Below are 13,286 nucleotides of genomic sequence, written 5' to 3' on the forward strand. Positions count from 1 at the left end.
TCTTGCAGATTTCTACCTTTTGTTATTGTGAAGAAATAGTTGTTTGTCTTTGTCCATGTGCAATGTAAATTGGAGTAACCTTATAATGATCAGTCAGCTACTGCACATGCAGGGCTCTAATGAGGAAAGTGGCAGGGTCTGCCTCCCTTTAGACCTGATTTCCCTTTGGAAGTATTTCATTAAAAATGACATTTTTATTGCAGGGGATGCCTAAAATCTGACTCGGTGAGCCAAAAGCAGTGAGCCAATAACATAAGCAGGAAATAATAATTTCTGGGGGGGCGTTATGTACACCATTTGTGTACAGAAGCCTCTAGGCTCCCATATTGGATTTTACAGAAAACTACAGCAACTGCAGAGTGAAAAGGAAAGGTCGGGTTTAATAATATTCAATTACATTACGACTTGTGTAACAATTGTGGAGTTACCCTTTAAAGTGATAAAAAAAAAACAAAAAAAAAAAACCGAAGACAAACATGTTATGTTATACTTACCTGCTCTGTGCAAGGATTTTGCACAGAGCGGCCCCGATCCTTCTTTTCTGGGGTCCCCCAAAGGAGCTCCTGGCTCCTCCTCTTCGAGTGCCCCCACAGAGAGGCGCTTTCCATGGGGGCACTCCCACTCCTACTGCGGTGTCCATTTGGGAAGAATGCATTAAAAAGGTGAGAAAACACAAAAGGTTTACCACCCCTTTAAGGTCCCACGGAGTCAAAGGGGCCTGCACAGGCCAAGCAATCCAGTGCGACACCCGGAACAAAAGGATTCTACCAAAGAATCACATAATGGGTCTCTGAAACACAATGGCCAAAGCCCGAGATGTGCCCCATGATGGTACCTAAGACCAGAGGCATCTCATCTCCAGACGGTCAGGGATAAACATTTACGAGTCTCACACCAGGCAAAATAGGCCTTCCATGTATGATGGCACACCTTCCTGAAGGTCAACTTTCCAACCCCCGAGGAAGGTGGGAATCACAGGATCACAAACTCCCTTGACCCTTAGGACTTGGCCATCAAAAGTCAAAGCAAGTGATTGCAATGGAGGATGGGGCAGCAAATATGGCTGATCTGGAGGAGCCCAGGGCTGGTTTGTCAAGAGATTGAGGATGCCTGGATACTGCACTCTTCTTGACCAAGCTAGTGCAATCAGAATGACCAGACTGCCCTCCAACCCAATCCTTTTTAACAGATGAGGAAAAAGCTGCAGAGGAGGAAAGGCATAGATCAGAGACAACTGATGCCAAGGAGTCACCAGGGCATCCACCCCAAATGCTTGAGTATCCCTGGTCCAGGACACAACCCTGCCCAGCTTGTTGTGGAAAATCTACACCAAGAGATCCTCATGTCCACTTCAGCATCCCCCCACTGCAAACACCTCCAAGTGAAGGGCCTATTCTCCTGCTGGATTCAGTTGTGGAAGGCTAAGGAAGTCCTACTGGTAATTTCCCACCCCCAGGAACGTGTACATGTACTGCAGAGAGGGCCAGAACGTGAAGCCCGGGGCAAGAACAGGTCCACTTCTTCTTGTGGAGTGTAACTTCTTGATGGTTCATGTATGCTACCACCGTGGCATTGTCCGACTGACAGGGAGACCCCAAATGGTAGACAGAGCAGTATAGGAGAGGCAGACAAATCACTGAGAAAGGCAAAAGACATCCCCCCCCCCCAAGTGGAGGTGTCCCTTTACTATGAAGAGGATGTGCCTCTGAACCCAGTGGACATGGGATTCCAGTTCTTCTCAAGGAATTGAAATGTAGGCTTCGGCTTAGAGCTTTCTGCTTACAAAAAGGAGGTCTTGGATTAGAAAGGGGGAACCATTTTCTGATTTGTTAATTTTGCCTTCTTCTAGAGTAACGGAATTCAGTTCCTCAAAGTCACCTTCTGAATGAAGGCATTAACAGGGCAGGCTCTCAAGTTGCTTCTTGAAGAGAAGAAGTTCTACCAACCAGCACTTGAGCCATTGGATCCTACTCATATGGACAGACATAGCGCCCAACCTGGAGAGCTGCCATATGGAGCCTTCCAACTACCTTAAGGCTCTCAAAAAAATCCTCCAGGAATTGCCAAATTCCTGGTCCAATTCTCTGGAACACAACCTATGCTTTGCCCAAACTTTGAGGAATTGACAAATTTCCACCTACAGAGCTACTCCTACAAGAGGAAAGAAGGACCCCTTAAAAGAGGGCATGCCACCTCTTATCAGTGGTGTCTTTAAAGACCGGGACCGTCAGGATCTTATGCAAGTAGGAATCCCTCTTCCATGGGGTACTACTGATGTGAGGGAACACTTCTCCAGGTGAGCCCAATGAGCATACATCAGTTCCTCCAAATAAAGATGCAGATGAAAAGATCTAGGATTTGTAGTCCGCCACCACCAGGACCCAAATCCAGTGTCTATGGGAGAGGAGGACTCTGGAAGCAGAACCAAGATGAGTTTGTAAGGTGTTGTCCTTTGCATGTGAAACAGCCCGAACCCGGAGACTCATCCTGAAAGGACTCACCCAAAGAAGACTCTCAAACCTCAACATCTGTCTCCTCATCCAGAAGATGATCCTCCGACACCACATAACCCACAAGAGGGGAAGAAGAGCACCCAATGCATTGCAATCCAGTTCTGCCCTGGACTTCTATAGCACCATGCCAGTGAGGTCACCAGATACTGGTGACCCCAGAGATGGCTGTCCGCAGAATTCAATGCCAAACTGCAACAGGCCATCCCTGTTCTTGCATGCGGGGGTCAAGGTACCGTCCCCCTCCGGGCCCCCAGGGCTGTAGATAACTGATCAGGATTAAGCCTTTGCCAAGCAAGGGTGTGCAGAATAGGCCATGAAAACGGGACTAACACAAAGGGATCTTCAGAGAGACGTCCCAGGCACATCCATCACGTAGGAACCCAAAAAATCTGGGGTTTAGTTGAGGTGGGAGGGGTCTGGGGAATCCCACCTTTTTTTTTAGTCAGTGTCCATTCACCTGAAGGTGGCAGCATAACCCAAGTAGTCGTGAATATCTAAGACACCCGATAGCCTGCGGTGTAGAGTTAGGGAAGATGGACACAGGACAGGTGAGGGGGGAGGAGGGGGATGATAGAGAGGTAAGGAGTAGAAAGAGGAGGATAGACGGGAGAAGTGAAGAAGAGAGGTGAATGTAGACAGGAGAAGAGAGATGAGGATAGACAGGAGAGGTGAGGGATGGAGGATAGACAGGAGAGGTGAGGAGAAGAGAGATGAGGATAAATGGAAGGAGGTGAGGAGAAGAGAGATGAGGGGAAAAGAGATGAGGATAGACAGGAGAGGTGAGGAGAAGAGAGATGAGGATAAATTGAAGGAGGTGAGGAGAAGAGAGATGAGTAAAGTTGGAGAGGTGTAGAGAGATGGGGATAAATGGAAGAGGTATGGAGAAGGGAGGTGAGGGGAAGAGAGAGATGAGGAAAGTTGGAGAGGTGAAGAGAGATGAGGATAGGTAGGAGAGATATGAGAGGAGGGGGAGGAGGAGGAGGAGGAGGAGGAGGGTAAAGGGAAAACACCTGCAGGTGGCATGTTACTCGGCTATTGCGGAGTCTTACCTTGGCAGTTTGCATGGGCACAGCTATCTGAGGTGCGGTGAGGAGAGTCTGGGTGGGGTGCAGAGCCTGGGGGTGCATGGGGCGGAGGGTAGACTACAATAAAACAGAAGCTGGTCAGGGCACATCCTCATCCAGACACCGTTCAGAAGTATGAATAAATATGACTCTGCCCTGTGAGGACGACAATGTACCCTCCCCCTCTCCATTTTCTAACAGCTGTGCTCATCACTGGGGGAAACAGAGAGGTGCTGCAGCAAAATGTAGATAAATAGCTGTACTTGCCCTCCCCATCTCATCAATAACCCCCATTACTGACCTCAGACCAAACGGCAACCACCACCCCAGGGCAATCCTGCTCCAGCAGGGAAGAGACATCTCCATTGGGGTTTGTGGAGATAATACACAGCGCTCAACTCTGTTGGAAAGTATAATGTGATGTCCTAGTCTATCTGTTCATTTCCACCACAAAGGTTCTGGTGAAAACCCCCCTGAGATGCCACCACAGGATGGATGTGCTGAGGAATAGAGCTAGAAAGTAGGATAAGGCCAAGGGTCATGTGACCCCCCCCCCCCCCCCCAGTGCTACTTGTGTGCCACCAAGCGTATGTCCCACCATGCCACCAATACACTTGATGGCCAACAACCTGTTCATACCTGACCAATGCCAGACAGTTGTCCGTTACCTTGTATTACCCAAGAGAAGGGAAGCTCACTCATATGAGCTTACTGGACCCTCCATTCCAGAACATGGCCATTAATATGTAGGTCATGGTCACACCATGTCTTTATGGAGCTGCCTTTGTACACATGGGGGGGGGTGCACCGTCATGGTGGAACAGCAAAGGGTCTTCAAACAGTTACCACCGAGCTGGAACAGCACAATTGTCTATAATGTCTCCAGTGGAGACACCTGATGGAGTATTACCAGGACCCTTCACTGGAGGCACCTGATGGAATATTACCAGGACCCTTCACTACAGACACCTGATGGATTATTACCAGGACCCTTCACTGGAGACACCTGATGGAGTATTACCAGGACCCTTCACTGGAGACACCTGATGGACTATTACCAGGACCCTTCACTGGAGACACCTGATGGATTATTACCAGGACCCTTCACTGGAGACACCCGATGGAGTATTACCAGGACCCTTCACTGGAGACACCTGATGGAGTATTACCAGGACCCTTCACTGGAGACACCTGATGGAGTATTACCAGGACCCTTCACTGGAGACACCTGATGGAGTATTACCAGGACCCCTCACTGGAGACACCTGATGGACTATTACCAGGACCCTTCACTGGAGACACCTGATGGATTATTACCAGGACCCTTCACTGGAGACACCCGATGGAGTATTACCAGGACCCTTCACTGGAGACACCTGATGGAGTATTACCAGGACCCTTCACTGGAGACACCTGATGGAGTATTACCAGGACCCTTCACTGGAGACACCTGATGGAGTATTACCAGGACCCTTCACTGGAGACACCTGATGGACTATTACCAGGACCCTTCACTGGAGACACCTGATGGAGTATTACCAGGACCCCTCACTGGAGACACCTGATGGAGTATTACCAGGACCCTTCACTGGAGACACCTGATGGAGTATTACCAGGACCCTTCACTGGAGACACCTGATGGAATATTACCAGGACCCTTCACTGGAGACACCTGATGGATTATTACCAGGACCCTTCACTACAGACACCTGATGGAGTATTACCAGGACCCTTCACTGGAGACACCTGATGGATTATTACCAGGACCCTTCACTACAGACACCTGATGGAGTATTACCAGGACCCTTCACTACAGACACCTGATGGAATATTACCAGGACCCTTCACTGGAGACACCTGATGGAATATTACCAGGACCCTTCACTGGAGACACCTGATGGAGTATTACCAGGACCCTTCACTGGAGACACCTGATGGAATATTACCAGGACCCTTCACTGGAGACACCTGATGGAATATTACCAGGACCCTTCACTGGAGACACCTGATGGAGTATTACCAGGACCCTTCACTGGAGACACCTGATGGAATATTACCAGGACCCTTCACTGGAGACACCTGATGGACTATTACCAGGACCCCTCACTGGAGACACCTGATGGAGTATTACCAGGACCCTTCACTGGAGACACCTGATGGAGTATTACCAGGACCCCTCACTGGAGACACCTGATGGAGTATTACCAGGACCCTTCACTGGAGACACCTGATGGAGTATTACCAGGACCCTTCACTACAGACACCTGATGGATTATTACCAGGACCCTTCACTGGAGACACCTGATGGAGTATTACCAGGACCCTTCACTGGAGACACCTGATGGAGTATTACCAGGACCCTTCACTGGAGACACCTGATGGAGTATTACCAGGACCCTTCACTGGAGACACCTGATGGACTATTACCAGGACCCTTCACTGGAGACACCTGATGGACTATTACCAGGACCCTTCACTACAGACACCTGATGGAGTATTACCAGGACCCTTCACTACAGACACCTGATGGAGTATTACCAGGACCCTTCACTGGAGACACCTGATGGAGTATTACCAGGACCCTTCACTACAGACACCTGATGGAGTATTACCAGGACCCTTCACTGGAGACACCTGATGGAGTATTACCAGGACCCTTCACTGGAGACACCTGATGGAGTATTACCAGGACCCTTCACTGGAGACACCTGATGGAGTATTACCAGGACCCTTCACTGGAGACACCTGATGGAGTATTACCAGGACCCCTCACTGGAGACACCTGATGGAGTATTACCAGGACCCTTCACTGGAGACACCTGATGGAGTATTACCAGGACCCTTCACTGGAGACACCTGATGGAGTATTACCAGGACCCTTCACTGGAGACACCTGATGGAGTATTACCAGGACCCTTCACTGGAGACACCTGATGGAGTATTACCAGGACCCTTCACTGGAGACACCTGATGGAGTATTACCAGGACCCTTCACTGGAGACACCTGATGGAATATTACCAGGACCCTTCACTACAGACACCTGATGGAGTATTACCAGGACCCTTCACTGGAGACACCTGATGGAATATTACCAGGACCCTTCACTGGAGACACCTGATGGACTATTACCAGGACCCCTCACTGGAGACACCTGATGGACTATTACCAGGACCCCTCACTGGAGACACCTGATGGACTATTACCAGGACCCTTCACTGGAGACACCTGATGGAGTATTACCAGGACCCTTCACTGGAGACACCTGATGGAATATTACCAGGACCCTTCACTACAGACACCTGATGGAGTATTACCAGGACCCTTCACTGGAGACACCTGATGGAATATTACCAGGACCCTTCACTGGAGACACCTGATGGACTATTACCAGGACCCCTCACTGGAGACACCTGATGGACTATTACCAGGACCCCTCACTGGAGACACCTGATGGACTATTACCAGGACCCCTCACTGGAGACACCTGATGGAATATTACCAGGACCCTTCACTACAGACACCTGATGGAGTATTACCAGGACCCTTCACTACAGACACCTGATGGAGTATTACCAGGACCCTTCACTGGAGACACCTGATGGAGCATTACCAGGACCCTTCACTGGAGACACCTGATGTAGTATTACCAGGACCCTTCACTGGAGACACCTGATGGACTATTACCAGGACCCTTCACTGGAGACACCTGATGTAGTATTACCAGGACCCTTCACTGGAGACACCTGATGGATTATTACCAGGACCCTTCACTGGAGACACCTGATGGATTATTACCAGGACCCTTCACTGGAGACACCTGATGGATTATTACCAGGACCCTTCACTGGAGACACCTGATGGATTATTACCAGGACCCTTCACTGGAGACACCTGATGGAGTATTACCAGGACCCGTCACTGGAGACACCTGATGGAGTATTACCAGGACCCTTCACTGGAGACACCTGATGGAGTATTACCAGGACCCTTCACTGGAGACACCTGATGGAATATTACCAGGACCCCTCACTGGAGACACCTAATGGAGTATTACCAGGACCCTTCACTGGAGACACCTAAACGCCATCATCTGGAAGGGGGTTCACATACTTTTAGCCATATAGTGGGTGCGATGGTCATGTGACCCTATACTTTGGGCCATATAATGGGTATGATGATTTTGGGGACCCCATACTCTTGGCCACATAGTGGGTATATATTATATATTCATATTGAACATATTGATCATTGGTCACCCGATGGGGGGCCACAGTTCAGTCATGAGACAGACAGATATGGGCTACTCACAGAATCGGTGAAGCCAGACTGCTGGTTGGCGTGTTCAAGCTGCTTCTGGAGAGGAATGCCGCTGCTGGGAGGGATAAACCCTGGAGGAGGACACAGAGGGGAACAGTCAGCCTGATTTCTGTATCCAGCAGTAGAAGGAATGAAATCACACATTGGAGAGCGCAGGGCGAGATACTAAACAGGACAGAACCTTCCATACACCATATCACTTGTGTTCTGGAGTCAGGGAGATCAGATCTAGGGGACCAGAGTCTAAGTGAACGGGGTCCAGGGGATTGGCCTTTAACAGATCAGAGTCTGAGGGATTGATGTTTAACAGATCGATGAGGTCATAGTCAAAGGATCAGAGTAGAAGATTTTGGAGTCTAGTAGATCGAAGAAATGGGAGAGTGAAATATTGGAGTCTCAGGGATGGGAGCCTAGGGTATCAGAGTCTAATGGAGCGACGTGTAAGGAACTGGAGACTTAAGCCTCGTACACACGATCGGATTTTTGACAGGGAATGACAGACTGTTGGCCTAAAATCTTACAGTTAGTACGCTCAGACAAGTGTTGTCCAACTTTCCACCAACAAATGTTGGCTGGCAGGCTAGTAAATCTTTCGGTGGACAACGATGTGTTGTCAGATTTTCGTATGGTCAGTACACAAGTCCGACACACAAAAGCTGAAAGTACAAACGGGCATGCTCAGAATCAGTGCTCACCAAACACAACATTAGCAGAAGGTGCCCAAAGAGACTACGGGTCTGAAGTCGGCGGGAATCGGAGACTACGGGTCTGAAGTCGGCGGGAATCGGAAGCTAAGGGCCTGAAGTCGGCGGGAATCGGAGACTACGGGTCTGAAGTCGGCGGGAATCGGAGACTACGGGTCTGAAGTCGGCGGGAATCGGAGGCTAAGGGCCTGAAGTCGGCGGGAATCGGAGGCTAAGGGCCTGAAGTCGGCGGGAATCGGAGACTAAGGGCCTGAAGTCGGCGGGAATCGGAGACTAAGGGTCTGAAGTCGGCGGGAATCGGAGACTACGGGTCTGAAGCCGGCGGGAATCGGAGACTACGGGTCTGAAGCCGGCGGGAATCGGAGACTACGGGTCTGAAGCCGGCGGGAATCGGAGACTACGGGTCTGAAGCCGGCGGGAATCGGAGACTACGGGTCTGAAGCCGGCGGGAATCGGAGACTACGGGTCTGAAGCCGGCGGGAATCGGAGACTACGGGTCTGAAGCCGGCGGGAATCGGAGACTACGGGTCTGAAGCCGGCGGGAATCGGAGACTACGGGTCTGAAGCCGGCGGGAATCGGAGACTACGGGTCTGAAGCCGGCGGGAATCGGAGACTACGGGTCTGAAGCCGGCGGGAATCGGAGACTACGGGTCTGAAGTCGGCGGAATCAGAAACAAATAGATCAGAAAAGGAAGGGCTTGGAGACTAAGGGATGGGAATATAAGGGGAACAGAATCTATGGATTGGAGTCTAAAGGGATTGGGCTGTAACAGATCGAAGGGATCAGAGTCTAAGCGATCGAAGTCTAGGGTAGACGGGGAGGTCCAGGGGATCAGAGTCTAGGGTAGACGGGGAGGTCCAGGGGATCAGAGTCTAGGGTAGACGGGGGGGGTCCAGGGGATCAGAGTCTAGGGTAGACAGGGAGGTCCAGGGAATCAGAGTCTAGGGTAGACGGGGGTCCAGGGGATCAGAGTCTAGGGTAGACGGGGGTCCAGGGGATCAGACTAAGATCAGAGAGAGGGGGGGGGGGGGGAGTTCTAGCTTTATATGGACAATGGTTATAGGGGAGGGTAGTTCTACCTACATCTCATGCAGGACAAACATGATGAGGCTGGTGAGGGAAAGGTTCTACCAACATCTCTAGGTGACAAGGCCGGAGCGAGGAGAGTTTTATCTATGTCCCTAGCAGGGCAATGGCAATGAGGCTGAGGCAGGGGATGAGGGTCTTGGTGCATAGAAAGTGAGAGAAGGTCGAACCTGCATGAGCTCCAGTATAATGACCATGGACTGCATATCCTTGCTGCTGGTGGGACAGGTACTGCATGGTGGGGAAAGCAGAAGGACCTAGAAGAGAAAATGAGAATTATATTAATATCGGAATTAGAATAGCAGAAAACAATTCACAGAATCTTCCATGTGACCTGAAAGCCATTCTGACCTCTGATAGGCTGGCTGCCTGTATAGCTGACCGGTCCAGCCTGGGCTGCTCCAAAGCTGTGCTGTGACTGGCTGACGGTATAGGGGCTGTGACCCGATTGGCTGGTCTGGTACTGGCCATGTTCTGCCGCAGTGGGACTGAAGGATGGCTGTGTCGAATAATGACGGCCCTGTGAGGAAGTTAAATGAATGAGATGAAATTCCGAGGCAGAGGACTAGAAGACCCTTTCACACCGTGGGCATTTCACACTGGAGCGGCGCGCTGGCGGGGTGTCACAAAAAGTCCTGCCCGCAGCTTCTTTGCAGCGGTGAACTCACCGCAGCTCCCCATTGATGGGATACCGCCGGCGTTTTGCGGGTGGATTTAACCCCTTTTCAGCCGCTAGCAGGGGGTTAAAAACAAACCCGCTAGCAGCCAAATAGCGCCACTAAAAACGGCTTGGTGTGAAAGGGGTCTTAGAACAACGAAGGAAGAGAAAACGGTACTCACAGTTATAACGGGAGGACCAAACATCTGCTTGGCCCGATCGGCCATAAGAGAGCTGTGCCGGGAATGACCTCCAGGGCTCCCTGTAAGAAGGATGGAAGAAGAGGACATTCAGGAGGTTCATGTCTACACACCCTTACAAGACGTCTCTACTCCACCGGAAGACTGGTCCCGTGTGATGTCACTTCCTGTGTGTGTGGTTAGGACTGGTCCTGTGTGATGTCACTTCCTGTGTGTGTGGTTAGGACTGGTCCTGTGTGATGTCACTTCCTCTGTGTGTGGTTAGGACTGGTCCCGGGTGATGTCACTTTCTGTGTGTGTGTGGTTAGGACTGGTCCCGGGTGATGTCACTTCCTGTGTGTGTGTGGTTAGGACTGGTCCCGGGTGATGTCACTTCCTCTGTGTGTGGTTAGGACTGGTCCCGGGTGATGTCACTTCCTCTGTGTGGTTAGGACTGGTCCCGGGTGATGTCACTTCCTGTGTGTGTGGTTAGGACTGGTCCCGGGTGATGTCACTTCCTGTGTGTGTGGTTAGGACTGGTCCTGGGTGATGTCACTTCCTGTGTGTGTGTGTGGTTAGGACTGGTCCTGGGTGATGTCACTTCCTGTGTGTGTGGTTAGGACTGGTCCTGGGTGATGTCACTTCCTGTGTGTGTGTGTGGTTAGGACTGGTCCTGGGTGATGTCACTTCCTGTGTGTGTGGTTAGGACTGGTCCTGGGTGATGTCACTTCCTGTGTGTGTGGTTAGGACTGGTCCCGGGTGATGTCACTTCCTGTGTGTGTGGTTAGGACTGGTCCCGGGTGATGTCACTTCCTGTGTGTGTGGTTAGGACTGGTCCCGGGTGATGTCACTTCCTGTGTGTGTGGTTAGGACTGGTCCTGTGTGATGTCACTTCCTCTGTGTGTGGTTAGGACTGGTCCCGGGTGATGTCACTTCCTCTGTGTGTGGTTAGGACTGGTCCCGGGTGATGTCACTTCCTGTGTGTGTGGTTAGGACTGGTCCTGGGTGATGTCACTTCCTGTGTGTGTGATTAGGACTGGTCCTGGGTGATGTCACTTCCTGTGTGTGTGATTAGGACTGGTCCTGGGTGATGTCACTTCCTGTGTGTGTGGTTAGGACTGGTCCTGGGTAATGTCACTTCCTGCGTGTGTGGTTAGGACTGGTCCTGGGTAATGTCACTTCCTGCGTGTGTTTAGGACTGGTCCTGGGTGATGTCACTTCCTGTGTGTGTGGTTAGGACTGGTCCTGGGTGATGTCACTTCCTGTGCGTGTGTTTAGGACTGGTCCTGGGTGATGTCACTCCCTGTGCGGGGTTAGGACTGGTCCTGGGTAATGTCACTTCCTGTGTGGGGTTAGGACTGGTCCTGTGTGATGTCACTTCCTGTGTGGGGTTAGGACTGGTCCTGTGTGATGTCACTTCCTGTGTGGGGCTAGGACTGGTCCTGTGCGGGGTTAGGACTGGTCCTGTGTGATGTCACTTCCTGTGTGGGGTTAGGACTGGTCCTGGGTGATGTCACTTCCTGTGTGGGGTTAGGACTGGTCCTGTGTGATGTCACTTCCTGTGTGGGGTTAGGACTGGTCCTGGGTGATGTCACTTCCTGTGCGGGGTTAGGACTGGTCCTGGGTGATGTCACTTCCTGTGCGGGGTTAGGACTGGTCCTGGGTAATGTCACTTCCTGCGTGTGTGGTTATGACTGGTCCTGGGTAATGTCACTTCCTGCGTGTGTTTAGGACTGGTCCTGGGTGATGTCACTTCCTGTGCGTGTGTTTAGGACTGGTCCTGGGTGATGTCACTCCCTGTGCGGGGTTAGGACTGGTCCTGGGTAATGTCACTTCCTGTGTGGGGTTAGGACTGGTCCTGTGTGATGTCACTTCCTGTGTGGGGTTAGGACTGGTCCTGTGTGATGTCACTTCCTGTGTGGGGCTAGGACTGGTCCTGTGTGATGTCACTTCCTGTGTGGGGTTAGGACTGGTCCTGTGTGATGTCACTTCCTGTGTGGGGTTAGGACTGGTCCTGTGCGGGGTTAGGACTGGTCCTGTGTGATGTCACTTCCTGTGTGGGGTTAGGACTGGTCCTGGGTGATGTCACTTCCTGTGTGGGGTTAGGACTGGTCCTGGGTGATGTCACTTCCTGTGTGGGGTTAGGACTGGTCCTGGGTGATGTCACTTCCTGTGTGGGGTTAGGACTGGTCCTGGGTGATGTCACTTCCTGTGTGGGGTTAGGACTGGTCCTGGGTGATGTCACTTCCTGTGTGGGGTTAGGACTGGTCCTGTGTGATGTCGTAGCAGAGATAACACCTCCTTGTACACTGTGACATCAGGAAGAGCAGTCTGACCCCAGGCCAGGGATGTAGGACACGTGTCATGTGACAGGCTGTACAGGAGACATCTTACCCTGCATGTTGAGGAGGTGAGCCCCGGCGTGCATTACCATGCCCTGCTGGTAGGCGGCAGATGTCAGAGTGCTGAGGTCACTGCGGGAGGAAGAGACAATACAGAGTCTGAGCACACACAATGCTAAACCTCCTTCCTTCTCCCCGAAATATACGGCGCTGTGCAAAAGATTTAGGCAGGTGGGAAGTAAGAACGCTTTCACAAATCTATATTTTGTTTTCTTTATCAATTTACAAAACGCCAATCGATATTTGGGGTGACTTTCCCGCTTTGCCTTGAAGCCAGCATCAAATTCTTTTAACCAACACTGTCCTCTACTGACAGGCCCTGCGCTCCGCCCACAGTGTCCACCGACACCGCCCTGCGCT

At 51.2% G+C, this 13,286-nt stretch overlaps 1 protein-coding gene and 1 long non-coding RNA gene across 7 annotated transcripts in view; both read right to left on the bottom strand.

The window, feature by feature from the left end:
- The window catches only part of LOC143959397 (G protein pathway suppressor 2-like), a 39,814-nt gene that overhangs the window by 9,755 nt on the left and 16,773 nt on the right, over window positions 1-13,286 (bottom strand). Inside the window, exons 6-11 of one of the 2 annotated variants that reach the window (XM_077468033.1) lie at window positions 12,919-12,998; window positions 10,528-10,607; window positions 10,039-10,207; window positions 9,858-9,944; window positions 7,887-7,966; window positions 3,563-3,655 (exon numbers count right to left, since the gene is read on the bottom strand). In XM_077468033.1, the coding sequence (XP_077324159.1) occupies window positions 3,563-3,655; window positions 7,887-7,966; window positions 9,858-9,944; window positions 10,039-10,207; window positions 10,528-10,607; window positions 12,919-12,998 (589 nt within the window). The remainder of the gene's footprint in view (window positions 1-3,562; window positions 3,656-7,886; window positions 7,967-9,857; window positions 9,945-10,038; window positions 10,208-10,527; window positions 10,608-12,918; window positions 12,999-13,286) is intronic. The other variant, XM_077468034.1, reaches the window with a different exon arrangement.
- LOC143959398 (uncharacterized) lies at window positions 3,667-7,858 on the bottom strand. Of its 5 annotated transcripts, none has more exons than XR_013270216.1 (3): window positions 5,398-7,850; window positions 4,732-5,249; window positions 3,667-4,657 (listed from the first exon to the last, which is right to left on the bottom strand). It is a non-coding gene; the product is annotated as an uncharacterized LOC143959398 (long non-coding RNA). The 5 variants fall into 5 exon arrangements; XR_013270217.1 differs by having other exon boundaries at window positions 3,668-5,249; window positions 5,398-5,767; window positions 5,842-7,858; XR_013270213.1 differs by having other exon boundaries at window positions 3,671-5,249; window positions 5,398-6,840; window positions 6,878-7,854.

The sequence above is a fragment of the Lithobates pipiens genome, unplaced genomic scaffold, assembly GCF_037356315.1.
Source record: "Lithobates pipiens isolate NorthernLeopardFrog02 unplaced genomic scaffold, aLitPip1_a1.2 Scaffold_73, whole genome shotgun sequence".
Taxonomy (NCBI): Eukaryota; Metazoa; Chordata; class Amphibia; order Anura; family Ranidae; genus Lithobates; species Lithobates pipiens.